Source organism: Eupeodes corollae, chromosome 1 (genome assembly GCF_945859685.1).
Source record: "Eupeodes corollae chromosome 1, idEupCoro1.1, whole genome shotgun sequence".
Lineage (NCBI taxonomy): Eukaryota > Metazoa > Arthropoda > Insecta > Diptera > Syrphidae > Eupeodes > Eupeodes corollae.
The window spans coordinates 139956718-139984147 of record NC_079147.1 but is presented as its reverse complement, the minus strand read 5'-3'; the positions used below and the strand labels follow the sequence as shown (position 1 = coordinate 139984147).

The following is a 27430-nucleotide window of genomic DNA, read 5'->3' as shown; positions in this document are numbered from 1 at the left end:
TTCGTACAGTACAAACGCACATCATACACAATAGGTTAGCACAACCATTTATATGAGTTGGTGATGAAAAAGAATGACAAACGCGCATCATACTAAATGGGGTAGTAGATTCTTTTCCTGGGAGTTATTTTTGTAAGGTACAAACACATATCATACACAATGGGGTAGCAAAACCATTTATATCAGTTGGTTATGAAAAAGAATGACAGAAAAGTTTGATCGGCTCTAGTGTTTCTCTTTGCGTAAATGATCGCCCTCGATCAGTATAACATTGTAGGCCCATTAAGTTCTTGTTTTAAGAAGAAAAAATCATGAGCCGTTATGATGATACAGAAATGATAGCAGATCATAGATGAAGATGAAGAACAACACCATTTTTTTTAAGGCTTCCAAAAAAAAATTTAACTTAAAGCTACACCTTTTTGTAACAGTACCTACATAGAGAATTCATATTTTACATTAATGAAACACAATCGGAGAAGTATTGAAAATCTTAGAAAAAATTAAGTGCGATTTAGACACGCCAAAAGGTACAGTCGCAAAATATATTTTATACAAATACAAGCCTTTTTAAGGGACTTGAAACATTAATCAAAATAAAGTGCGTCATCAAAGGTGACGAAGACAGTAAGCTTAGTTTTTCAATTGGGCTCCACTCGTTTCCGTTGATGTGAGAGGTCTTTAAGTTCCTTTAAAGCGCAAGCGGTCGTTGCCTGAAAATTAAATAAAAACTTTTGGTTGTTCTTGTTTAAATCAATGTTTTTTTTTGCCTATTTAGATGCTTAAATTTGCCTTTTGTTTTATTTTGAGGTCAACAAATTTCCATCCTTGGTTATCATACTTCTGTTTCTTTTTAGTCAAATTTTAAGTATTAACTAGCGTATTTCACAGTTAACAGGAGAGATTTCTTTAATTATGATTCATATGTTTGTTAAGTGCTTAAATTGTATACAATTTATTAAAACAGACTTTTGTGAGACCTAAAAAAATTACTATTGTCTTTCATTTCAATTCTTTACACAAATATTTATATTAAATTAAACTCAGTTCATTTAAGGTGAAGGACTAATATTTCTGAGCACTCAAAAACATCCGTTCCCAATTGAATAAAAAAAATATAATTTGATATTTTGACATGAAACAACATTTACAGCCGAATGTATTAGTTTTGTTTATATGACTCCTAAGGTCCATTTAATCATGTGTACTTAAATATTTAAGTTGCCTTTTTACGAAAATATGCCTTAAAGATCATCATAGCTTCTTATGCAGTACCGGAAAGATAACAGTTATGGTTTTGTCAAATAGGTGACCTTACAATGGCAGCAGCGATCACTGTTTTCCCAACAAAAAGCTTTTATTCAATTCTCCATAATGGTTTGGGAAGAGAAGAAGAAATACCAGAGAATCACAATATTTGGTATCTGAAACCAGTGACTTTGATTCCGTAGATTATGAGCCTTTAGCTAGTTTCGTGTCAAAAAGGAAAACACAACATAAGAAAAAGCAGAAAATAGTTTGGACTGATGATACAAATCTTGGGAGCTGTAAAAAGTAAATTTGGCAAAGCAATTTTTTGTTTAAGTTTGTCATAATGTATGTAGTGGAGTTTTAAGTGATAAACCCGGGGGTAAAAGTACCGATACCGGTTTTGCACTCAAGAGCTACTAAGAGGTACTACTAAATTACGATGGCTCTAAAGCTTCTTTATAGATAAGGCTGTAAATTATTTAGCATTTTTAAAAGTATAATTAATTGGGATACAGATATTTCTGAGATCCTAGACATACATATAAATCGTTCACTAGTTTTATGTTTGGGTTTATAGCAGTATAGGAATATGCAATTATGGATTTTGTTGTTTTTATTTTGTTTTTTTTTTTTTAGTTTTACTTATATACTTTACACAAACATAATATATATCAAATGGCACTTTATCTTATTTAAATCAAGTTTTAATCTAGTACCTGTTACTTGTTGATGTTCCTTGTGTTGGTTGAGTTATTTTTTTCTTATACAAAACTATATTGGTTGTCTACTGCTCGACCAATTTCAACTTCATTATTTGCCCCACCTGATGTCTGTGACTGTTGTTGGGATGGTGGGGCTGATGGTGTTGTTGGAACATGGTGTTGATGATGTTGGTTTTGTTGCTGTTGTTGTTGTTGCTGCTGCTGCTGTTGTTGTTGCTGTTGATGAAGATGATGATGGAGTTGTTGGAGATGTGATGAATTTTGCTGATGACCATGCACTTGCAGGATATTCACATGAAAACTTGGTGAATTTCTATTATTGTTATTTGTGTTGTTGTTATTTGTGTGTTGATGATTATTATAATTATTGTTATTATTAAAATTATTAGGCAAATGATGTACCAATGGCAGTTCAATATCACATGTCTTTAGGCGAACACTTCCATTCATTGTGATAACTTGTTGATCCTGTAGGAAGAAAGTTAAGAAATGTAACAAAAAAATTAGTATAACTATAAAATTATATTAAATATATTTACGAGAGTAAAGTTAAATTTTCATTTGTCTACAAGTGTATCAACAAAATGTAAGAATAGATTAAACAAATAATAATTTAAAAAAGAAAAAACATATTTTCCAGAATATCACGTGCAAGGATCAGGGCCCAGATGCCACATGTCAAACATTATATTTAAAAAATAAAATCCATACAGTTTCTAACCTAAAAGTAACTTTAGAATGGATACAAATATTATAGCAATACAATTTTGTTACTATTTGTAGTAAAACCAATAAATTAATTTGAACTGTAGCTCATAAAAAAAAAACAAAAAACTTCGTGACTGATACAACTCTTAATTGAATTTTTTAAAAAGTATTTCATGATAAAAAATACTGGAGATAAGGATAAAGATTCCTTGCCAACAAAAAAAAAGAAACATCAATCTATGTAGATAATAACTGAATAGACACTTGAGCAGCAATAAACTTAATGTTTTTTTAAATTAAAAAACAGTAAATGTAAATGCTAGAAGAGAGCCGTTTACTAGGTAAAGTTTTGGCCACATTCAGTAAAAATTAGTTCCTTAAAACTTGAATTCCATATATTTGGTTTTATATTTCTATATTAAAACTTCTATCTTTAGAAACAATTATTTGTTGTATAAGCTCTCGTACTTATCTTTAAAATACAAAATAAATTAGGTGGCTCAACAGTCCATTGAGAACTAGGGCAGAGTGACTTACAACTCTCAACTATTCCTGTGTGCTAGTTATTTTGTCAGGAATGGGGGGGACCTAAAATTTTAAAGCCCAATCCGAAAGAAAGCACTTTTCATGACAAGAATATTATTCTTAGAGTATTTGTCAATTCTCTTGAAGAAAAAACTTTAGATGGTACAAGCAGGGATGGAACCGAAGATCTATCATAGATAATAAAGCTGAATGAAATTCTAGAAACTTAAAGAGTTCTTTTTTTTTGTATCGAAGATAATAAACAAAGAAATAAAAATTTAAATTAAAGTGAACAAATAAAACAATAAAAGCATCACTGACACTGAATTGACTCCAAAATTTTGGCTATCTCACATGTCTGGGGGATGGATGTTGCTGTGGATGACTGCTTGACCCTGCATCTGAAACAAAACTGTCTCCACTATATGGCACGCCTCTGTTGTACACCCAGTCAGTCAGAGTTACATCTGAAGTCCCGCCCGATTCCAAGGGAATTGGGTTGTGTCGGAAATGTTCCAGCATTTCTTGTATTGATGGAAACCACAAATGCTGCACTCGACATTGACCAGACTCAGTGAGTGTCATTCTTAAATGTTTGGCTCTGCCTTGAAAATTAAACGTGAGCACAAATTCACCCTTCCTGGTCTCACTTTGTCGCACTAGAAAGAAACCATGACCTGCTGCTTCAGAGTGAAGAACCATTCGTGCTGCTTCCGATCGTGGCAGAGTACCATGGAACCAAGGATATTGACGCATTTCCGCTGTTAAATCGGCAACATTCAATTCGGAACCTTCTAAATCACCTTCGGTTAATTCGAAATTGCTCGATGCCGATAGACGTTGTTCGCCTTGACGTCGGGGCGGTATTTCAGGTACTGGACTGCTAGCACCACCTTCACTAACCGAATTCAGAGTATCACTTGTGGCTGATGTCGTTGGAACATTAATGTTAATAGGTTGCGAAGATGTATTATTGGTGCTGCTAAACGTCGTTGAATGTTGATGCTGATTCGCTGTAGGATTATTAATGTTGTTCGATGTATTGGTATTAGTTGCATTTTGTAATCCTGGTGTAGCTGCTCCTGCGTCTGAAGACATTTCAAGCGTTGGTTGTTGTGTCGGTGGACTGCGCATACAATAGCGAATCGTCGCTAACCAACTGCGCATATCATCTGTATCATGCGCTTCAATAACATACTCCATATTATTGTCTGCTTTGAGAACAAACGTATTCTCATGATCGGGCATTTCAAGTGCGGTCGTCTCACGCGCTTCGGATATTAGGAAACAGAATACACCACTCTTTGGCTAAAAAAAAAAAATAAAGCAAACAATATATATTTTGATTTCAGATGATGGAAACATTATTGTGGTCACCGCAGAACGTCTTTTGTTAAGAGGTCTGGGGTGTATTTTATTTATTTGTGGGTTTTTACAATACAAACAATTATGAAACTTCCAATAAATCCATGATCTTTGATCATCGACTATTGCTCAGTGAGAGGAAATTGGTTTACTTTAGTATTAGATTTTTAATTTTGAGCACATGCAAATAACAACCGCATTTAGGATTGATTAAAGTTATTGAAGATAATCAATCAATCGCCGATTTCCCCTACTCGCCCTACGCTTTGGTAGAAGAATATAGACAAAAAACTCTTAACAGCCATTTTTAAGCAGAGGGGTAACTTAGTATATGTGATGTTGAAAATACGATTAGGAAGCCTTTTCCAAACTGCAATAATGCAACTAAAAGGTCGAAACGCAAAGATAAATGGTTCGACAAAAAGTACTTGACAAAACGTACAAAACCTTTTGGATGACTTAAAATTTTTAGTAAGTATGTCAGTAATTATTTTAAATTTATATACAGTCGACTTCCTCTAAGTCAAACACTCTCTTAGTAAGTCGAAATTCCCTCTAACTCAAACAAATTTGTTAGATTCTTGAACTGTTTTCTTATGTGCAAACGCTAACAGAAAATTATAAGTTAAATTTTACAAAACTTAACTTTAAAAGAACTTCATTATTAGTTTGGTAGGTAATGCATTCTTCTAGTAAGGGAAATTCTTATTTTGTTCAATTTTTACAATTTAATGCTAACTTTTAGATAAATTATGGCCAGAAAGAAATTGAATACATTAGATCTTGCCACGAAGATTCGTTTAATTGAAGGAAATTGAGAAGGAAGCTGAACAGAAAAATAACATTTCTGATAGGAAAGTTTGTGCGTATGAAAGTGTTGACAAAGCTGTTTTCAAATGTTTCGAAAGTATGCTTCGAATTAGTTTACCTCCAAAAGGTCTGGTCTTAAAAAAGAAAACGCTGGAACTTGCAGACAGCTAAGAATTTCTTAATTTCAAGGCTAACCAGATTTAGAACCAGGCATAGTAACCTTAGTAAAGTTTTGTCTTTTGAAAGTGATTCTGTTAATTTAAATAAAGCCAATGAATGGAAATAATAGATTTCAGGGTACCGTGAAATAAAGCCAAGTTGCTGATATTACACTTAAACAAAGTGAAAAAAAATCCAAATTGGTTTTATTTCACTGTCAACAGTATGAATGGCATATGTACGTTGAACCTCGAACCTAGCCCAAATCCTATTGCAATTCAATATTCAATCGTCTTTATACCAGGAGCCCTTCTCTGTAATGCGTTTCGAAAGCCAATCGATTCGAATCTGAATCGTCTAGTACTTTTTTCTATTTACCGAATTTGCCGATTCTCGAAGTATTTCTTATGAGATTTGTCAAAGCAAAAATACAAAAAAAAAAATAAAAACAAATCACAAAATTTAAATTCAGTCATTATTATCATTTGAGAATTATCGTTATGACTTTTTTTACACTTCATTGCTTTGCACATCTCTCTTTTTAATTCAAGCTGATTTTTTTTTCAAAGTCATTTGGTTGTTTGAGTTGAAATTTGTCTTTTGCCAAGGTATAATTTTTTTCCTTCAAGTCATACAAATTCCAACATAATTTCAAATTGCTTTTGTTTGGTATGTACATTTTTCGCTGATGAATTCCCTGTATTGGAATTTATTTGCTTTAATTTTAAATAAGATTATTATTTTCTTACTTATATTTTATTTATTTCGCACAACTTACACAATTTTCCTTTTGTTTCCTTTAAAAACGACCTTCGAATTGCAATTCGTTCTCTTTTGGTATAGAAACAAAATTTTCGTTTTCGAACGCTAATGACATTCGGAAACGCATTACAGAGTAGGGCCCCAGAATCCTCTAAACTGTCACTATACAAATTCTCTAAAGAACACACTCCAAAAATAGGACACAAAAAATAAAATAAGTTTGTACAACATAAAAAGTCACTGGGTCATATGCAAAGACAGCTTTTGGGTCATCTATGCTAGCATGAACCTAAACAACACCTATTCAGCAGTTGTGAGTCTTAGAGTTATCAAGATAGCACACAAAACAAAAATAATGTGGGTTCTAGCTCACATAGGCACTACGGGTAACAAGTACACTGATAAAGCTGCTAATTCTGTTAGTAAATAACCAACGATTTTGTTCAACACGTTTAGCTAGCCAGAACTCTTCAAAACGATTAAATCAGTAATCCAAACCATTCAGAAGCAGAAGTAGTTAACCTATACTTACTACTACTCTGGTATCAACAAAAAACAAAACACAACTTACATATAAGCACAATTGTCACACAAAATGAAAATTTTGTTCGTCTGCGTAGAGGCCACACTTCTCTGACTAATCTACATTTTCTAAAAAGGGAAAATCCTCCGATATGCCTCACTTACAATGAAGCAATGGATATTACACATCTTCTACTTTACATAAACTTTCTTTTATCTAACAATAATCAGAACATTTACGAATTACCTACAAATATTAATTATTACCTAGAAACTATCTGAAAAATAATTTTAAAATTTAACTTTAAATGGTAAACTTGCCCAAAAAGTACAAGCCTATGCAGCCTTGTTAAATTTATTTTAACTTTATATTTATTTCGAATAAATAATCGAATTACCTATCTACATAAATCCAATTTCAGGTTATTCAACACCAAAAATTTAAAATGTCCTTGAAACATTCCAAAAATATTAAATGTTTTAGAATAGAGTTTATTTATATAGGAATTATAAAACATCTTTAAATCTGTATTAATATACAATATAAATATAAAAGAAGAATGGAATACATAAAGGGTTAAACTTTTTGAAATCATAAGAGATATTTGCCTTATAAGGGAAACAAAATCAACTCAAACAAACCTCCCACTCTTTGGTTCAAATATTTCAAATTTTATACGAAATAATTTAAATAAAAAAAAACTTTACCTTTTGTGACTTTGGTGGAGAATAAAATTCCAACATATAACCACCAACGGCCTTGACTAATGCCAGTCGACATTTTTCCCATTTTTGCGCACCCGCTGAAGGTTGGTCTAAGCTTTCTGGTGTTAAAAAACTAACAATACCTTCTTTACGACATTCAACAACTATTTTAGCTAATTTAGTTTTATTCGATCGGCTACTACTGCTTGTTGTGGCATCCAGATCATCTGAATTTCTATGAAACAATGCCTGTAAAAAGAGAAAATTCTATATTTCAATTGCGTTAAAAAACGGCCCTTGTTGAGGATATTTTTGCTTTGTTTATATAAAACCATATTCTCACCTTTCCTTTACGTAATCCCTTAAATGAAAGTCGACGAAAGAATGCTTTGGGAAAAATTTTTGGCGAAGATTGTTCTTCAGATATATCGCTTTCTTCTGGAACGACAGCAGTTCCATTACCAGCCTATTAATTAAAATAATAAAATATTTAAATATACAGATACAAAAGAAAAAAAAGTATTGTGCTTTAAGAGTGGAAATTGAAAAAATTAACAGATAAAACGTAAGAAATTATAGTCAAACTTCCTTATAACGAACTTCCTCATAACGTAATTCTCTCTACAAGGAATTTATTTATGTCTCCCCTTTTCCCCTTAAGAAATAACCATTCGAATTAGGTCTCCCTGTAAGGAATTTATCACTTTAAAAGGCCTTGCACGTGAGAGCCAACAACGAATGAACGAATAAAAATGATTTTACACATTTCAAAAACTTAATTTCATACAAAAACCCATTTAAATTATAAGAAACCAATTGTCACTAATGTTGTTCTCTAAAACAGGAACATTTTGTGAAAACAGTTTGGTAGTAACGAATTGTAGTGTGGTTGCTACGAACTGTCAAACAAGATGCTTAAAGCATCTTGCACATGAGCAACAAACTATGAACTGTGGATGTTCGCATATTTTGACTTTTCTTTCGCGTGAGCTTTATTTCTATTTTCAGATAGCGCCGAATTGAATTACCCCTTTCTCCATATTTTTCTCAACCATTGTCTTTCACAAAAAAACAAGAGTGGTATAATGTAGAGGCAATGTTGCTGTTTTTTTTTTTTTTTAATTCATTTTTATTAATTCATTCTTAACCTATCTTAAAGCTAGACAAAAATTCATAAAACTAGCCTAATTATCCATAACTTACAACTAACTTAATGGTCCCATACGGACACTCTAAGTTAAACTATAACACTAACTACTAATGCCTTTCGGCCCTAAGATCTATTTTAACTTCAATTCAATTTTATTTATTATTGTATTAATTAGAAAATTAAAAAAAAAAAAAACTAATATCAATATCCTTTTTATTTTTGCTTAAAAACTACTTAAAATAAGGTCCCTAATATAAAACTTAAAACTAACTTAAACTACCTATTTTACCTATAAACTACTTAAAACTAGAACAACCACAGCAGCAAATCTAACGTTTTTTGTTTTTATATTTTACTGTCTTTTTTTGTATGTTTTTTATTTTTTTTTTTTGTTTTTTTTTTTTTTATATTCCATGTATTTTTTTGTTTTTTTTTGTATTTTTTTTTTTTGTTTTTTTTTTTTTTTATTTTTTAATTTTTTTTTTTTTGTATTTTTTTTGCGCCACCATGCCTATTCTACTTAAAACTAAACCCTAAAACAAGTATGTAAGCCGGCCAAGGCTTAAACCCTATCCCGACTAACCACTATCAAGTGCCGATTGAAGCCACCAAAACTGGTTCTCCTGCTTCACCCTATCAGTTCAGTCCCGCTCGGACACAGCCCTACTGAACCGAAGGAGCTCTGCTCCGCCTTGTGCCATGACGTCCCGATTGTACAGGAGTCGCCTATCTACGGTTCTTCGTCTGACGTGGTAGATTAACGGAACTGCCAATCTATCCTGTATCAGACCGCATTTGTCTAAAAAGAGGAATGCCTCTGGTGGAATGAACCCGCTCAAGCGTGCACTTTCAATCGTCGTTCGGATAGAACGCCCCGAAAATTAAATTGTTGGTCGAAGACATAGCTCTTGCAATGTGACCTCGAACGAATTTTATCACGAAATTGTCAATTCTGTTGATTCGAGCCCCGTTGTATAGGACCTCGTTGGAATAGTAATGCACATAAGAAGATTCGGCTGTTCGATATAAGCCGGTACAGCGTCGTAAACACTGCCGCTCGAACACCCGAAACTTCTCCATCTGGGAAGGGGCAACGTTGAACCACACAGGACAACCATACACTATCATTGGCCGTATGAGGGCCATGTAGCAAATTACCTTCACTCTGGGGTCAAGCCGACTGCTAAAAAACAGCCGTTTCGTCAAAGCGAAGGCTCCTCTGGCCCTGGCCAGATACCGAGGTACTTCACTACACTTTTGCTCGCTAATGGCTGCCCGTGAAGATCAACGATGACCATCTTGCGCCAATTCTTACACGTATCCCTCGTGGCCCTAGCCAACGGAGTCCGGAACAGAATTGTCTCTGACTTCTGGACATTTATTTTCAGTTTCCAGTCGTCGCAATATCGCTGAATCTTGTCGAAATCACGCTGCAAGAGAATTCTAATAAAGTCAACCTTTCGGGTCGTTCTGTACGCAATTAGATCGTCGGCGTACGTGTAAATGCTGAAGAGAATCGGCGAATTCACCGCTCCCTGTTGAAGACCATTTTTAATTGAGAATGTTGTGGTAGAAGTTACATTGCCACTTTTGACAACAAACTTTCTACCGTTAAGCATATCATAAAGTATATACAACAATGGCTTGCTGATGCCAAGCCTGCTGAGTTTTAGGTAAAGACCCTCTAACCATACGGTGTCAAAGCCCTTTTCCAAATCAACCAGAACAGCACATGGCAATGTTGCTGTTTTTACATTTGAAATGTGTAAAATCACGTTAGTTCATCCATTCGTTGTTCGCTCTCATGTGCAAGGTCCTTTACTTAAACGCCAATTTTCGTTTTTGGAGCAGTGTCGTTTTACTGGCGTTTCATTATTAGTATTGCGAACTAAAGCATCTTGCACATGAGCTACGAACTGCGAACTGTGAATGAGCTTTATTTCTATTCGCAGACAGCGGCGAATTGCCAATTTATAATCACCCTTTTCAACAAACAAAACAAGAGTGGTATAATTTTTAGGTTAAGTTGAGCTCGAAGAATTTATTCGATGCAGTGTGGATGTTATGTGGAACGCGAATAGAGTTTGATAGTTCGTAGAAGCCACATTGCAATTCGTTACTACAAAATTGTCTTGTTTAAGAGAACAAAATGCAACTTTTATTATCCTAACATGGCTGAAACACAAACACGATTCAGCTTCGGCTTTATCTGCGTTAAGTTGGTCATTAGCAGCTGTTATTTTTTCTCAAAATAAAAAAAGGAGTTTTGAAATCGAAAAATTTAAATTTAAAGCGGAAGTAGCTTACAAAGCTATTATAATAACCAATGGGAATCCCTCCAAAAGCAAATTTATTTTGTTTATTGACATTTTTACAACTGTTGAGCTGTCAGACAAAGCAAATGTTCAGCAAATTTGAACTAGAGCTTTCGTTTGGAGTCACATTACGTTATTTCCTTACGATTGTCAAATGAAACGTGAGGTCGAAGCTTCATTGTGATAACATGCATTGAATTCCTATGGCTGAACTAAACGTCAGGCGAAGCTGAAGCGTGTTTGTGTTTCAGCCATAAACGCCAGCATTTCTCTCGCTTTTACATTCCACAATATCCATGAAAATAGCCAACACTAAATATAAGTTATTAAAATTCAATTTAAAAAATTGGGTTTACATTTACATATGTTCTTTTTTGAGTTATAAGTAATATTAATTCAAAATACAATCAGCACAGAAATATATATTTTGGAAAGACAATTCTTGTGGACGACGAAGAGGAAAATAGAAAGAAAGATTTATTGCTTCAGAAGAAATGAATTCGATACAAAGCAAATCCATTAGATTTACCGAATCTAACTTGCCATTGGTGACGAAAATTTGACTTTGATCATAGGTGTCGCCGGTCTCACGGACCGGGGTTTTCAACTGAAGATTTTTCGAAATGTGTTACTAATATTTCGTGTTTTTTTTTTGTTAAATATGTGCTCCTTGACAATAAAACAATAATATTAAAATAACAAAACCGTTCTCACAGACCAGTAGGTCACCATTAAATTCTTAGTTTATTATTAGATTTAAAATTTACTTTCGTCTGAACAAAGAAAACTTCGAGTATGTAAGTTCGAAGGCTATTACAGCCTTCATTATTAAAAACACCCAATGAAATGTTAAAAATCCTTTTATATAAATTATTAGAATTATAAAATCAAAAACTAGCGAAAGTCTACTATTTTGGTGTATTTTCTCTAAAGTCGTTAGAAAATGTTTCGAGGACATAAATTGGCATAATTGCAAAAGTTTTCGCTATGAAAACGACAAACGCAAGTTTAAAAATAAACTTATGTGTCGCACAAGAGAGAAACGACAAATTAGCGTTGTCCAATAAAATTGTGATCTATATTCGACGAAGAGAAGCGAATGATGTGCTGAATTAATTACATTGTACCTTTATCTTCTCAAAAGGTAGACGTGTGCATTCAAGAGGACACAAGCGTCCACAGGTTTTTCTCAAAACCCACTTCTGTCTATCAACTCCTACTCTCACCTATTGATATTAGTTTTTTGTTCAAATTTTCTAATAAATACAAAAATAAATGAAATGAAATTTAAATGAAGTAAAATAGATCTTAGGGCCGAAAGGCATTAGTTTTAAGTGTTATAGTTTAACTTAGAGTGTCCGTATGGGACCATTAAGTTAGTTGTAAGTTATGGATAATTAGGCTAGTTTTATAAATTTTTGTCTAGCTTTAAGATAGGTTTAAGATTGAATAAATAAAAATGAATTTGAAAAAAAAAAAAAAAAAATCCTACTCTCACCTCCCCGCGGTGAACATTGGGTGCCTAGTACCTGAACTGGAGATTAGGGTCCAACTCCAGTGGAAAGTTGTTGGGGGCAGCAAATGAGAGAGGGGGGAGAGGTGTTTCCACTAAGGTACCTCTCCCTATCCAGGCGGCAGCGGACGAATTCTCGAGATGGAATCAATGGTGGCGTCTACAGTTCCAGTAAGGTTGAACTTCTTAGTGAACACCTTATAGGGCTTCTTCAACATATTCGGAGCCCAGGCCTGTAAAGAGCGGTTTATCCGGCTCCCCTTACTTAGAGTTACCCTAAGGATCTGGCCCTCTAGGTTGGGGGTTGTGCCTTCGGGGTGACTTCCTGGCCACGTAAAAAATACCTTTAGTTGCGAAGCACCAACAAGCCTCGGATACGGACGGATTCACTGTTGACAACCCACGCAAACGAAATAAGGACAACGAACTTCGGATCTGTACGTGAAATGTTAGGTCCCTAAACAGACCACGTGCAGCCGAACAATTAGCGGAAGCCCTAAACTGCTGCAAGGCAGATATTACCGCCATACAAGAAGTGCGATGGAATGGACCGAGCAAACGCAAACTAAAGACAATCCGCATCAAGGCTAAATTCGCCAACATAAGCCTAATATGCGCGCATGCCCCAACAGAGAAGAAAGATGAAGACACCAAAGACATATTCTTCGAGCTCTTGGACAAGATATATGAGCCGTGCCCTGGCTATGACATTAAAATTGTCTTAGGAGATTTTAATGCCAAGCTAGGAAGAGAAGACATCTTTGGTGGCATAATCGGGAGATACAGCCTGCACGACACCACCTCCAACAACGGATTCAGGCTGGTCGATTTCGCTGCGGGGCGAGACGTTCTGGTAGCTAGTACGTTAAGCCTAGTACATACTTGTGAACCATCTCGTGAACCCATACAAATTTCAGTTTTTGGTTCACCCGTGAACTTGCTCGTGAAGATGAGTGGAGAACAAAGTGGAGAGTTTTCGTTCACGGGCAATTCACGTGCAAAATGTACGGGAACTGTTGGTGAAGCTTTGACATTTGGTTTGTTCATGTTCACAACGTGTACTCACAAGTGTGTACCAGTGAGCAATGTCAAAAGTTCACTTTCTCCACTGGCGAACGTTCACTTCACGAGGAAGTATGTACTAGGCTTTAAAGGGAAGAGCTCTACAGAGCAATGTCTAATTTTGGCATCCCTGTCAAACTTATCCGTTTGTGCAGAATGACGATGGAGAATGCACGCTGCTCTATCAAGATCGGAAAAGATCTTACCGATGCATTTTATGTCAAAAAAGGTTTTAGACAAGGCGATGCACCGTCATGCGACTTCTTCAACATCGTTCTGGAAAGAATTATGCAAAACTCAACCGTCAACACTAGAGGCACAATCTTCCAAAGGTCCATCCAATTACTCGGATACGCAGATGATATTGACATAATTGGAAGATCAAAACGTGATGTCAGCGGAGCGTTTTTGAGCATTGCGACGGAAGCGAAGAAGATGAATTTAGTGGTTAATTAGGGGAAGACCAAGTATATGCTGTCATCAAAAAAGGACACTGAACGACGACGTCTTGGACAAAACGTCACCATGGACAGTTATAACTTCGAGGTAGTTAAGGACTTTGTCTACCTAGGCACCGCTATAAACACAGACAACGACACCAGCGCTGAAATCAAACGAAGAATAACTCTTTCAAATCGCTGCTTCTTTGGACTTAGAAGGCAATTGAGAAGTATAGTCCTCTATCGAGCATGTAAAATCACCATCTATAAGACACTCATCATCCCGGTTCTCATTTATGGCGCTGAGGCCTGAACCCTGTCAAAGAGAGATGAGAGCGTCTTAGATGCTTCGAGGTGATTTTTGGTCCCGTACGCATAGATGGATAATGGTGGAGAAGATATAACGACGAACTGTACGGGCTGTACAGCGACACTGACCTAGTTAGCAGAATTAAAGTCCATCGTCTTAGATGGCTAGATCATGTAGAGTGGATGGACATCAACGTTCTAGCCCGGAAGGTCTTCGAATCCAATCCCTAGCGACGGCGCAGTAGAGGAAGACCGCGACACAGATGGCGCACCCAGGTGAGAGAGGACCTCAACCAACTTGGCGTGCGAAACTGGAGGCAGCTAGCTAGGGACCGTTTGCCCGACGCATTCCCTGTGCTAATAAATTATACGTTGTTTTTGAGAAAGAGAGTGGTCTAGGCCAGTAAGCACAGGTAGAATGCGTTGGTCAAATTGAAATTGTAGATTTTTACAAGGAACGTGGCGGTCAAAGCAGAAAAAAATGTGCATAATTTCTTCACAAAAATTCTTTTTTGCTGTCAAAACAAATATTGAATTTTGAAATAAATTTCGTCGAGGTAAGTAATATTATTTATACAATTTCCTTACATAATAAGAATTATTTCTTTTTGTTTTTTATTTAAAGAATATGGATGAGAAAAAAAAAACAAAAAAAAAGGAAACTTTGGGGGAGATGCGTGGCAACAGAAAAAATTGCGGTGACTATTTACGGCACTGGCGGTTCTTCTATGATCCTCCAGAGTTTCAAACGCTCTTTGTTAAGCGAAGAACCGGAAGTCACTATTGCTACTGGCGTGACGACCCCAAACATGAGGAAGACTTGCTAATAGTTCGTAATGACGTTTCGAAGGGATGCGTCTTCAAACTCGTCGCCACAAATACATATGTTCAACGCTTTCGCTTACAACCTGGAGAAAGACTTTCCGGTAACTCCGTTCAATCACAAGGATTTGGGAGATATGAGAAAGGCGATAAATTCATTTGTGCAGGAGAATAAGTATAAAAGAAAATTTCTGGTGGAGGCTATTCCCACAATGTAGGAATCGTTGTTCCAGTGAATCAAACCACAAAAGTGAGCTATCGCAACTTTATGAACAACCGTCAACATCAAGAAGATCCTCAGTGCATTGGACAAACCAGGCGAGTCCTTAAAGGAAAAAGCCAAAAGAGATAGTCATGGAGAAATTGCAGCCCATCATAACAGCTTCAGTGATCGCTCTGGATGAGTGTGATTTTGGTACGAACCTGGAACTAGGAATTGACTTTCTCTGCTCCGGCCATAAGGACCTATAAAATCTTTAAGTTCCTCAGATGGCAACAAAAGCAATAGACATAAGCTCAGTATTTTGGATTGATTTTGTTGTGAAAGAAAAAGAAATTGAATTTTTTGCAAAAGTTTTGTTTGTTGTTTATTCTAGGATATATTTTCTAGACAATTAGCTTCTCCTTAATGAATTGTTCGGACCGGGTGAAGTGAACAAAGAGGATAGCTGCAGCCAGGCGAGCTTGTAGTTCTTGGTGGTTCATGTCGTGAGTCCATTCCAACCGTTCCCAGAACTTTATTAAAATCAATTTGAATTGGTTAGAATTAGTTTTATTTTCACAAATAATTTGAGAAGAACAAAAATGATTACTCACAAATTTGTTCATTAATACAAAATTTGACAGCTAGTGTTAAACAAATTTAAATTTCCAATGAAAACGTGTTCGGTATAAACGATTGTTGGGTTTTCGAAAACATTTAGCCGAAAACCCGGTTTTGGGTTTGGTGTGAAAAGGCTATAAGATGAAGTATGGTTTGTTGTGGAACTTGACTTGAGTTTGACAGTTAGTTATAATCACATTGCAATTTATTTTGAAAATAACTTAATCTATATTTCTATCGTTTTGTTTCCAATTTTGGTTTATTAATTATTTAAAATCATATTGATTCATTCATTCGTCGGTGATTGGTCACGTGAATAGTCTTGTACTTAGCCTTATACTAAATTTTTAATTTGTTGTCATCTTCATGTTGGTGTCATCCTACGTGATAATTACCGACGCATGATAACGAATTTCTTTGTGCCGAACCTGCAAGCTACATCGTACATAGATTTCATCGTGCACATGGTTCTTAACAGGATGGTGCGACCGCACACACGGCTAGAGATTCGATAAATTTGGTTTGGGAAGCTTTCCCCAAAAAACTTATCAGTCGCTTTAGCGACATCCCATTGCCACCGAGATCTCCTGACTCAACCTCAATGGATTTTTTGTATGAGGCTACTTCAAAGAGAGAGTTTACAGCAACAACTCCCGAACTCTAGTGAACCTTTTAAGGAAACATTCGTCGATAAATCAGCGCAATTAAATCATGTTCACTGCAGCGTGTGGTGCGTAACACAAGGCTCCGTTTTGAACAGTGCGTGCAACTCGACGGAACACATTTGGATGGCAGATTGTTCAAAAATTGAAATCCGCATTTAAGTCTGTCATTTAATTTTTCAAATAAAACAATATATTTTTTTTAATTTAATTATGAAAAAATAAATCTGCCACCAGACACCCTATATTTTAGTTTAATTTTAAAATAATGTCTAAATGTTATTAAGACTTTTTCATTTATTCTATTCTTAATCCGGAATTTTTGTTTAGTTTATTTACCTTCGTGATATTGTAAATAAAATAAAATAATCTGTAAGCCTTATCAGAATTATAAAAACACCAAATAAAATCAACGTTTAAAAAAAATCGTCACAATAATTATAAGAGAATGACAAACAAATAAAGAACTAAAGTATTAATATATATTTTCAAACAAACAAAAACAACACCCACCTTTAAATGATTCTTTCGCCGGGTGAACTCTACTTCAAAGCATTCTCCAAATGAATCCAAAAACTTTTGCATGAAATTTCGATGTGAAATAATTCGTGCATCGTCAATTAGATTAGTGTTAATGTAATTAATACAGGATTTGGCAAAATCTGTTGCTGCCGCTCGGGCATGTCGTTCACAGAATTCCTCCCATCCTGTTCCAATTTGATAGGAACTTCCACCAAGTCCACTGCCAACTATACCACCAGCTGTAGCACTTCCACTAACACCAATACTATTTTGCATTGTTGTTGTGCTACTATTACTATCTCCGCTTGTTGGCGCCATAAAGCTGCTGCTGCTGCCACCTCCAACACTACTACTATTTAATAACCCACCAGAAGAATTATTGATAGACGTTGCTGCTCTCGAAGTAGTGCCTCCTCTGCACTCTGTTGTATTACTGTTGCTAAAACCACCTACTGAGGCGCCTGATTCTTCACTTGTATTTATATTGCTTCGTACTAAGTTTATATTTGAAATTGTGGGCTCGCCCATTGCTGAGTAGTCTTGTTGCTGAATTTGATGGTTATGTTGTTGTTGTTGTGGCTGTTGATTGTTATAGTATATTGATTCTCCATCGTTTGGCGATGCAACAGCCATAACAATTTATCAGAAATCACAACTAAATAATACTTAATACAAAAATATATTTTGTAATTACTGCTGTTTTCTTCTTCTTATCTTTTGGCTCTATTTATCTGTTTTGGTTTTATTTATTTGCAGAATATTCGCGATTTCTGTAAAAGAAAATAACAAGAAAAAAACATAAATATATATTATCAGTCGCCGGGCATTGATAAAAATACATCTACTCATGCATAAAAGACTATTATCTGTTATTCTTTTCTACCCACAAATTTATTTAAAATGATTGTTGATTTGCCACTTTCTGTTTAAAAGAAAAGAAGAACACTTTTATTTTAGCACTAAAAAGATAACAACAACAAATTTAAGTTTTTTAGAATTTTTCTATTGTGCTTCTAAGGGATTTTTGTATTATTTAGGATTTAATATTTTTAGTTCCAGTGGCGTAATGGTTAGTGCGTTGGACTGTTATGCCAGAGGTTTTGGATTCCCTGCCCGTGCCATTTAAAGTTTTATTTCACGTGTATTGCATCTTGCGAGGAGTTGAGAAATCCTCCAAGAGTAATACTTGCCATTAAAAGTGCTTTCTCAAATTAGACGTTCGGGTTCGTCATATAAACTGTATGTTGTAAGCCACTAGGCCCTGGTTCGCTATGAACTGTTGTACCACTTAATTTTATTTATAGGATTTGATATTCCTTTGTAGGGGCATTTGTGTTACAAAAGAGCGATTCGTGACATGGAAGCGGTGGACAGTAAGTAGTAAACAGTCAATCAAATCCTTATTTGTACAGTAGGTTTGAAATATTTCAAAAACTAACCAAAACTGCATTTATTGCAATTAATTAAAATTACAAATAATCATTAACTTCATTAAGTTAAATCATACAAATTCGAATAAATAATGTTTAATCGACATTATTTAGTTCATCCGAAAATAATTTTCTATAAAATCAGATCAAATTCATATTCGTACAGAATTTTATATGCCCATTCCTTTCATTTAAACGTCTGCATATTTCAGTATTGTGTTTGAATAAAACGCCACTTGAGCTTAGAAAAATGATTGTTTAGTACCATAACGATGGTAAATCATTAAAACAAGTATCGGTCTGGTTGGCAGACAGAGGTCAAATGTCAAATCAGTACTTAAAAGCTTTCAAAATGAAAATCATATTTAAAAAAATCCGAGAAAAACCACACACAAGTAATGATAAACATGAAATAACTAAAAATCCCCAAAGTTTTGCACTTAAATTGTGTGAGAGGTTGCGCCATGAAATCAAAAAGGAAATCGACAGAAACCTAGAGGAAGTGCATTCGCGACCATGGTTTAAACGGTCGAGTTACTCGGAAAAAAAGTGTTCATAAGTGCTTTAAAAAGAGTTAAGCAGTTTAACTTTGCAAAAGAGGATCATCCAAGGATTTTGACTTCTGTAAAAAAGTAATTTTTGGATCGACGAAACCGATCGGAGATAAATTCTCACCGATTCGTCCAAAATGTAAGAATTTTGTGTCATAATTTTTGTTCCGATTTTCTCTGACAGAAAAACGCTGCTGTTGAAGACATTTCTGAGAGCAAAGGACAATGGGCATTTTTGTCCCCATAAACATGGTCATAAACAAACACTAAAAGCACTTTTATCTAAAAGCTTAGTAAATTTTATCAGGCTTTTAAATTTTTGTCAGTTTAACCAAGCTTAAAATGGAAAATTTCAGGGATATTTTAGTTAAAATAGAGTAAGGAAGTGCAATAAATTGCTTTCTCATTAATGCTATATGGTGGGTTACCTTTCGTACGATGCGGTAAGCAGATTTGGAAAGATCCTGTTGATTTAATCTGACGGGTTTATTTCGGTTAGTTTTATGCTCAAAATGATGACCAAACAAACTCAACAACTGTTCCACAGATGTTTTGGAAAGTAGTCAATATAATCATAGTCTGAAAATGGATTCTTGTGAACGCGGAATACTTTGAACGGCGAATACGTTGTTCTTCTTCGTCACATGAAGATGACCAATCTTATATTCTAATTAAGAATTAAATAGTAATGGAAATTTGAATTTGTTTACCTATTCATTCGGTATCTCCAAATATTGAGAATACAAATTTTACGAAACATAAAATCAGCTGTCATTTTCATTTTTTAATGACACTTTTAAAATTTAATTATAAAAGTTGTTTATGAAATTGGGCATAAGTGTGGTATAATTTAAAAGGGTTTATGTATAGGAACATTTTTTATTATGGCAACCAGCCTGTTATCTCTTTTAATTAAATCTCTGTCCCTTCTAACCCTACTGGAATGTGGTGTCTGTTTTGTACTATAAATGGAACAGCAAAATCTTAACTGTGTGATGTGTCGGCGAGGCCTGTACCACGAAAAGTTACCAACACTAATTATTGAGAGACGATCTATGAAGATCGTGATCAGAGTTCCCGGCGTGTATACAAGAACATCCTGATTATAGGTCCTATTGTATCGTAACATATCTTTAAACGGAGCTTTGTATAATATATATCTCTTTAAGGTTTTGAATCATTCGGATGAGTATGATTGTGTCGAGATAAGTCTATTTTTTATTCGACAGTAAAAGAACTGACCTCGACGAGCTAATGGAGAAGACATATGAGCGGATCCCTTGCTATTTCATTCTCCAATATGGCGCTGAGCATTGGGATATATCAAGGCAATATGAGAACGTCTTAGGGTGATTTGAGCGAAAAATTCTTCGGGAGATTTTTGGTTTGTCTACATAGATAGAGAGCGGAGGAGATGATAAAATGACGAAGTGTACGATCTCTTTGTTAAATGCTTCCGTAAGTTTTATTTTCTGAAGAACCTGAAGTTCAAAAACTGCATCTGTACAATTTCTTTAAAGACCCAATACGTTCAGCCTTATTTAGAACCCATCAACTTTTTCTTTATTCCCAAACATCAAAAATACATAAGTACAATTAGTTTCTGGACAAAAGAAACTTTTGGTGCATTCAAAAATTTGGCAAAAATGTTTTCAAGCCATTTTTATTAACAAAATAAATATTATGGCAGAAATGAAAGCCACACTAATAGCGTTTAACAAAGTCGTTTAGCAAAACTAAGCTTCATCACTGAATATTATTGGGTGGGTGCTGCCTTCCCCTTTTGTGAACTTAATTCTTTACACTGAATGTTTTGACTTTATAATTTTGTCATTGAATTACGGGTTCTAGTGAAAGTCCAGATATGTCAAGAAAACGCATTTATTATCAATTGAACACAACTTGAAGACAACTTTCAAAGTGTGTTCTGGTAAAAAAAAAAAGAAACATAGTAATAATAGTTTAGTAATTAAATAAGAGAATAATAATTTATTTTTTAAATCCACATAAAATAACTTCACTCATTTAAAACGTTTCATTCACCTAAATTAACAAATATTTGCTAACTTTTGACTTAGTGATTGTTGTGTGCGATTCATTTTTTTCTTGGCTCTGGCTAACATAATACTGCTAATAGAATTGCACATAGTATAGTTTCTCTTTTGTTGGAAATGTGTTTAAAACTTTTAAACTGCTTAGTCATGTTATGTTGCAGTGCAAGAAATTGAATTTTAGATAATTATTTAAGCAATCCCAAATATAAATAACGTTTCAATAGCACATTTTAACGCATTAACAGAAAGATCATTTCGTTTTAAACATTAGACACATTATTTTAAGCCCAACACAATTTTTGTAACAGACAACTAGATTATTATACTAAAAACAATACAAATTAAGTTGCATTGGTCGATATGAAACTATACGAACACTTGAAAGACTATATTTAAATCTAAATATTCAGAATGTTATTTCAAAGAAACCTCTTTTCGCAAGAATGATTAAATTTATTTATGTTTTTGTTATGTTTTATATTATTCGGATCTTATAAAAAAAATAAAATTCATTTCGATCAAGTGGGTACCGCAGAGGGCTACTTGGCGACGTATGACAGAAGTAACGAAGGCGTCAATCGTCTCGATCTTATCTTTACAGACAAGTGACTTAACCCTACGAAAAATAGTCCAACGATGTTAAATCGCAACACCTTAGAGGCCACGCCACGCGAGATAATGCTCTCACCAAAAATGTTCTTCAATAAATTGATTGATTGGACCTTTATTTTCCTTTAAAAATGCAAAAAATTGTGCAAGTTGTACTGGAATAAGTCTGTTTATTATGAAATGGCAACCCAAACTGAGCATAAATTAAGTGACAGCTGTCAAAAAAAAAAGTATTGCAAATGTAGAAAAACTAGAAAACATCATAATTTGATACGCGGGCGGTGATATGCCACACAAAAAAGGGGATTCCAATAACATTGGGACCTTAAACACAGAAATAGAAAAGCTTTGAGATAGAGGCCAGTTATGGCTATCATTGAATTCGTTCCTCAAAAATTTTTGAATCGATATTTGACAGTGTGAGTAGATATAAAAAGTGAAGGTTTTGAATCCAAAACGTTTTCAATGTAAATATTTTTTTTGCTCACTTAGGTAGAAATGGCGATCTCAAGGCAACCTGGCCTGAGATCCAATTAGCGCTGTAGTGCTCCGTTTTGATATTTGCTCCCTAAGTTAAGATAATATTTTACCCCTTTTTATTATTTTGATATAAAAATTAAAGTATTATTTATAAATGTTACGGAGCTTAGTTTTTGAAAATTTATATATAAAATTAAAACTAATTAAACACAACGCATTGTGTTTACAATTGAATATACTTGAAAAATTATGGCTCGCAGCGGTTTATTAGGGTGCTTTTTTTGGGGGCGACTATTTGCTTTTGCCGGAAATGGTGGAACTTTTTTGGGAATGTCAGGGAAAGAATTCCTACGAAAAAATGGCGTGCATCACGGGCTGGCGAAATCATTGGCATGTATTTCTTCAGTGAATATTGGGTGCTGCCCAAAGTACGATGATACTTTTTTATTTGCGGAAAATGGAAGTGTTAGACTTATAACATGTGATTTCAACAAGTAGTAGGCGCCACATGACACACAGCACGCGTAATAATAGATCAATTAAGTGGCGAGTTCGTTAAAGTTTATTTCACGTTTGGGGTAGCACCTGGATCGTGCGGTTTAACGCCTCTAGACTATTTTTAATGCAGCTCATTTATATCAAAACTTGACTAAAAGTTTTGAACCCAACTTGAACAGAAAATAAAATATTGAAGATGTTAAAAAAAGGATTGATTTGACATTTGACAAAAAAAGGATCTTTAATAGCAGACCATCTTGTGGACTTACACTACCAGATCAAAACGTTATCAAGGCTATATCATCCTCAAAATTCTTCTAGGTAGGTTTTACGTTTTTAAATTATAGCAGGGCATGTGCAGAGAATGTGATGAATTATTTCTTCCTCTTCCTCGTCCATACAGCTTCGGAAAATGTCATTTAAGAGTACAGCTTAGTTCGAGCTTATATGCCATCTGCTAAAACCTTTTGAACGCTTTAAAACTAGGGTAGTTAAGATATTTTTCGTGGCCTGACAGGTGGTGATGTTATTTCACCTGATTTTGTTTTTTTTTTTGTCATAAAATGTGTAATACACTACCATTTTTAGAGAGTTAATCTGCTATATACAAAGTAATAGAGTTTGTAAAGACCGAATCTAAGGATTTAATAGCACTGTTTGAGAAAATTCGGATATCACGTTTACTTTGAGCCAGGACAAAACCTCTTTTATCGCTTAAAGTTCTGGCATTGGGAATAAAAATCTGACATTTTTAATCGAACTGTAGTTGAAAGATGATGTAGTCTTGTGTAGTGCGTGCTTTTGAATTGATTCTAAATAATTAAGAAGTACGCAGTGGTTAATTTTGTTACTGGCACAGGCGAATAGCAGAGCTTTCAGCTATTATTTGTATGAGTATATCTAAAGGGTTCATACGGAGTAGGGTGTCCTGTGCCTGCCGTAGATGGGCCGTACGAAGCGATCCAGTTATACACAGGCAAGTCAAACGTTGAATTTTGCCTAATACCACAATACTGCCACACCGTACAGTAGAATCGGTCTGATTACCGATGATACACATCAGCAATGAGCGATTCGGGTTTGATTATTGTATTATTACGTTTCCAATTTAGTTGTCTGTTTAAAATGGAACCTAGCTACTTCTCTTCATCTGAAAACTTTAACAACATCCAACAAAAGAAGGGTAATCTTATTTTTACTGAAGAATAGAACAAAATATAGTTCAGTGTTGGTCCAGTATACAGTCCCTGGCCATATTATTAGACTATTCGCAATATTTTTAACGTTCAAGAATGGATGTATGGTTACATTTTCATGCCACACAGCCCGGTCCATACAAACTTATTTGAGGGAAGAAAACATCTCTCTGTTGGACTGGCCGGGAAAAAGCCCTGATATGAACTCAATTGAAAACATATGGGAGCTGATATAGAGGGAAGTAGCTAAAGATACGGTCACTTATTGAAGGAGTAATTCACATGTAGAATCAAGACCCACAAATGCAGGAAACAATAAAATCATGCACTGAAAGTATGCCACGCAGAATTAAAGCAAAATTCTTTAAATCTGTTGCTTTATTTCTAGGAAGTAGTTTATATTCTGCATACAAAAAATAAAAATGCATTACAATATTCGAAAACCTGATTAAAATATCTGGAAATTAAGACTTTGCATAAAATCTGAAGTGCGTCTAATAATATGGCCAGGGACTGTATAAGAAAGACATAAGTTCATTTACATATATATTTAAGGAACATACTTATAAGTTTTGTTCAATTTATGTTCATAATGCAATTGTCAAAATTTCCGAACACTTAGAACTCACACCTTGAAATTCAGTTTCTGAGTATTCTACAATTTCTTTAGTATTGTTACTATCAATATTTTCGAGCTCAAAGATTATTCGATCTGCATCATTCCAGGACACCAAATCATGTGTAGTGAATTCAGCATGAAAAAATTATGTAAGACTTCATAGTGTACAAAACCGTTTTTGCAATTGAAAATTATGTTTACCTTAGCGAAGAATATCATCTTTCTCATCAAACTTTTCATTTGAACTTGGAGATAAAATGTTCTTCCACCGCGGATACTTTTTTCCATGACAAAGTAAATGTGTAATACAACATCATTAAAATCCAGATCTTTTAGAGGATTGGTTATACACTTTCACAATTTTGCGAAGCAAGCTTTGTCTATAATAGATCTTAGTTATGAGTATGGCATTTTGATCAATGGGTTGGATTAAGTGTTTAATATTTGGTGGCATTATAACGCCCAAATTCTGCCATAATCCGTTTCTTTTATTTTTATTTTATTATTCAACCTACAAAATCACAGAGCTTACTAGCTCCGAACATTAAGCATTCATTTTCAAGACTGTGAACAAAATTTTGAGTGAATCACGTTTTGATGAAAGTTGCATTTATCCATGCATATTTTAAGTGGGTTTAGTTAACTGGTAGAGGTTTGTTTTTAAATAAACTTGGCTTTTTTGATTTTCCAATGACGAGAGGTTTAAACCTGTAGCATTTGAGCACGCAAGAAAAGTAAGACGTTCTTTAGAAATTTTTCTATAAGGGCCACTCTTTTCGTCCAATTCGTATGCCTTGGCCTTTAAAATGTTACCATTAAAAGGAACGTGGCGTTGGACAGTAAACCATTTGTACAATGTGATTTAAATCTTTTATATTCGTCTATGATTTTAATTTTTGCTCTCATTGTAAGGCGTTTGCGCGACGACATCTTGCAGAACTTTCTTATTCAGAATCAGACATGAAATTAAGAAACCATGTAAAATATTCCAGATGCCACAAAACGTAAAACAACAAGAAATAGCACTAAAAATCCGTTAAAGTTTTGTGCTTAGCAAACGGAGCAACTGTTAAAATACACATCATTTTCAGAAACTCGTTATTTTTTTGTTATAGGTATAGAAAACGTTGTTCCCGTGGCATGATGGTTAGTTCGTTGGACTATCATGCGAGAGGTCTTGGGCCGATCTCTGTCTGTGCCACCTAAAATTTTATTCACGGGTACTCCAAGAGTAATTCTTGTCATGAAAAAGTGCTTTCTTAAATTAGCCGTTTCGGTTCAGCATATAAACTGTAGGTCCCCTCCATCCTTGCAATTACTTGCACATAGGAATGGTTGAGAGTTTGTAACTCACTAGGCCCTGGTTCTCTACGGACTGTTGCGCCACCTAATTTATTTATTTAGGTATAGAAAACCTAATGGACTTGAAAATTAACGGCATTCGTTATACTGGGCCACCACTGTCCTTAAAAATGAAATTTTGTCTTTGAGGGAACTAGTTTTATACAAAGTAAAATTTCAGTTGAAAAAAACTGAACATTTTCTTTGTCGGTTTCCAGTTAATCCGCTAGATTGATGAACATGAAAAATGTTATTATTGTATTGTATAAGCTCTTTTGATACAAATTCGAAGCTAAAGGAATAATTTTTTGTATCCCGTTTTTGAAAAAGCTTAACAAAATAAAATCCTTTATCTACTGAAACTGCTATTAACTGCTAATAAAGTCCTTATAATGAACAACTCCTGAAAGTTCAAGGTGATTGGATAAAACACAGATTCAATCTACCTGTAATCATTATCTAGATGTGACATATTTTGCTACAAGGGATTTTTTATCATCACTACCCACATCAAAAAGTCTGTAAGGCAAAAATGTCATTTATGCAGTCGCCAACATAATAAACACAAAAATTAAAGGCTGGGCAGAGTGGGTAGTGTCTCTTATTTTAAGGCTTGTAGGCATCTACTAACAAATAAAACCAAAAATCATAACCCCCTGCGACAATTCTGAATTTCACTAGCAAACCTTGAAACGGACCATTGAAGCCTACAAGCATAAAGAAACCAGAATAAATGACTTGAAAGAACACATTCATCAAATCATTGTTGTTTTCTCAAGTACAGATTTGTATATTATTTATTTATAAGAAAAAATATAACATAACTATTTACGCACATCAAGTAGGTACCTACATAATAAAATAACATACGCAATGCAGGATTTTCTATGAAAAGTTGAATTTTGCGTAGGCATAATAGAAAAATTACTTGAAAAACTAAAAGCCATAATGCATTTTCTTTTTGTAAAATCTATAAAGGTATTTTCTATCCAACAATGCATAACTTACCTTAACGTTTTTCTTTTTTTGTTTATTTTTTCAAGCAGAAATGCTTATTTTAATATTTCAAATTAAATACTAAATGCTCAAGGATTGTTTTTGCACTTTTTTTTAACCATACGAAATTAAAATTACACATAAGTTTATTGTATTTTTTTTCTTTTTAGGATGCTGTTGCGGCGATTTGTTGCGACCGCAGCCATGCGCACATCCGAATTTTCATTTTTATTTTTTATTTTTCAATTTCAATTGGAATCCCACACATTTTGAGCGAGCAGACAAGAAAAGATCTATGATTTATTTTTGGAAATTCGTGTGAAATTAATTGACTATATATTGTTTTGATTGTTATTTATTGTTTAGTAATAATTCTATTTTTTAATAAATACGTTTACTATGATAAATTTATAGCGAAACACTTGTGCGCTAATAAACTAAACTTTACAAAAAAATCTTTTCCGAATTTCAATTTCAACGCCGTTTCAATTCTCACGGGGTATCATTTT

The 27430-nt window shown here is 34.4% G+C and overlaps 1 protein-coding gene across 3 annotated transcripts; it reads right to left on the bottom strand.

Moving 5' to 3' along the window:
- Positions 1 to 1128: 1128 nt before the first annotated feature.
- Positions 1129 to 27098, bottom strand: LOC129941550 (SH2B adapter protein 2). Of its 3 annotated transcripts, none has more exons than XM_056050222.1 (6): positions 26934 to 27098; positions 17139 to 17917; positions 7873 to 7995; positions 7533 to 7796; positions 3561 to 4514; positions 1129 to 2441 (listed from the first exon to the last, which is right to left on the bottom strand). In XM_056050222.1, exons 2-6 carry the CDS (start codon positions 17778 to 17780, stop codon positions 2013 to 2015), a joined length of 2412 nt encoding a protein of 803 aa, XP_055906197.1. In that variant the 5' UTR covers positions 17781 to 17917; positions 26934 to 27098; the 3' UTR covers positions 1129 to 2012. The 3 variants fall into 3 exon arrangements, with proteins under 3 accessions (XP_055906197.1, XP_055906198.1, XP_055906200.1); XM_056050223.1 differs by having other exon boundaries at positions 7533 to 7778; XM_056050225.1 differs by having other exon boundaries at positions 2304 to 2441; positions 3528 to 4514.
- Positions 27099 to 27430: the final 332 nt, after the last annotated feature.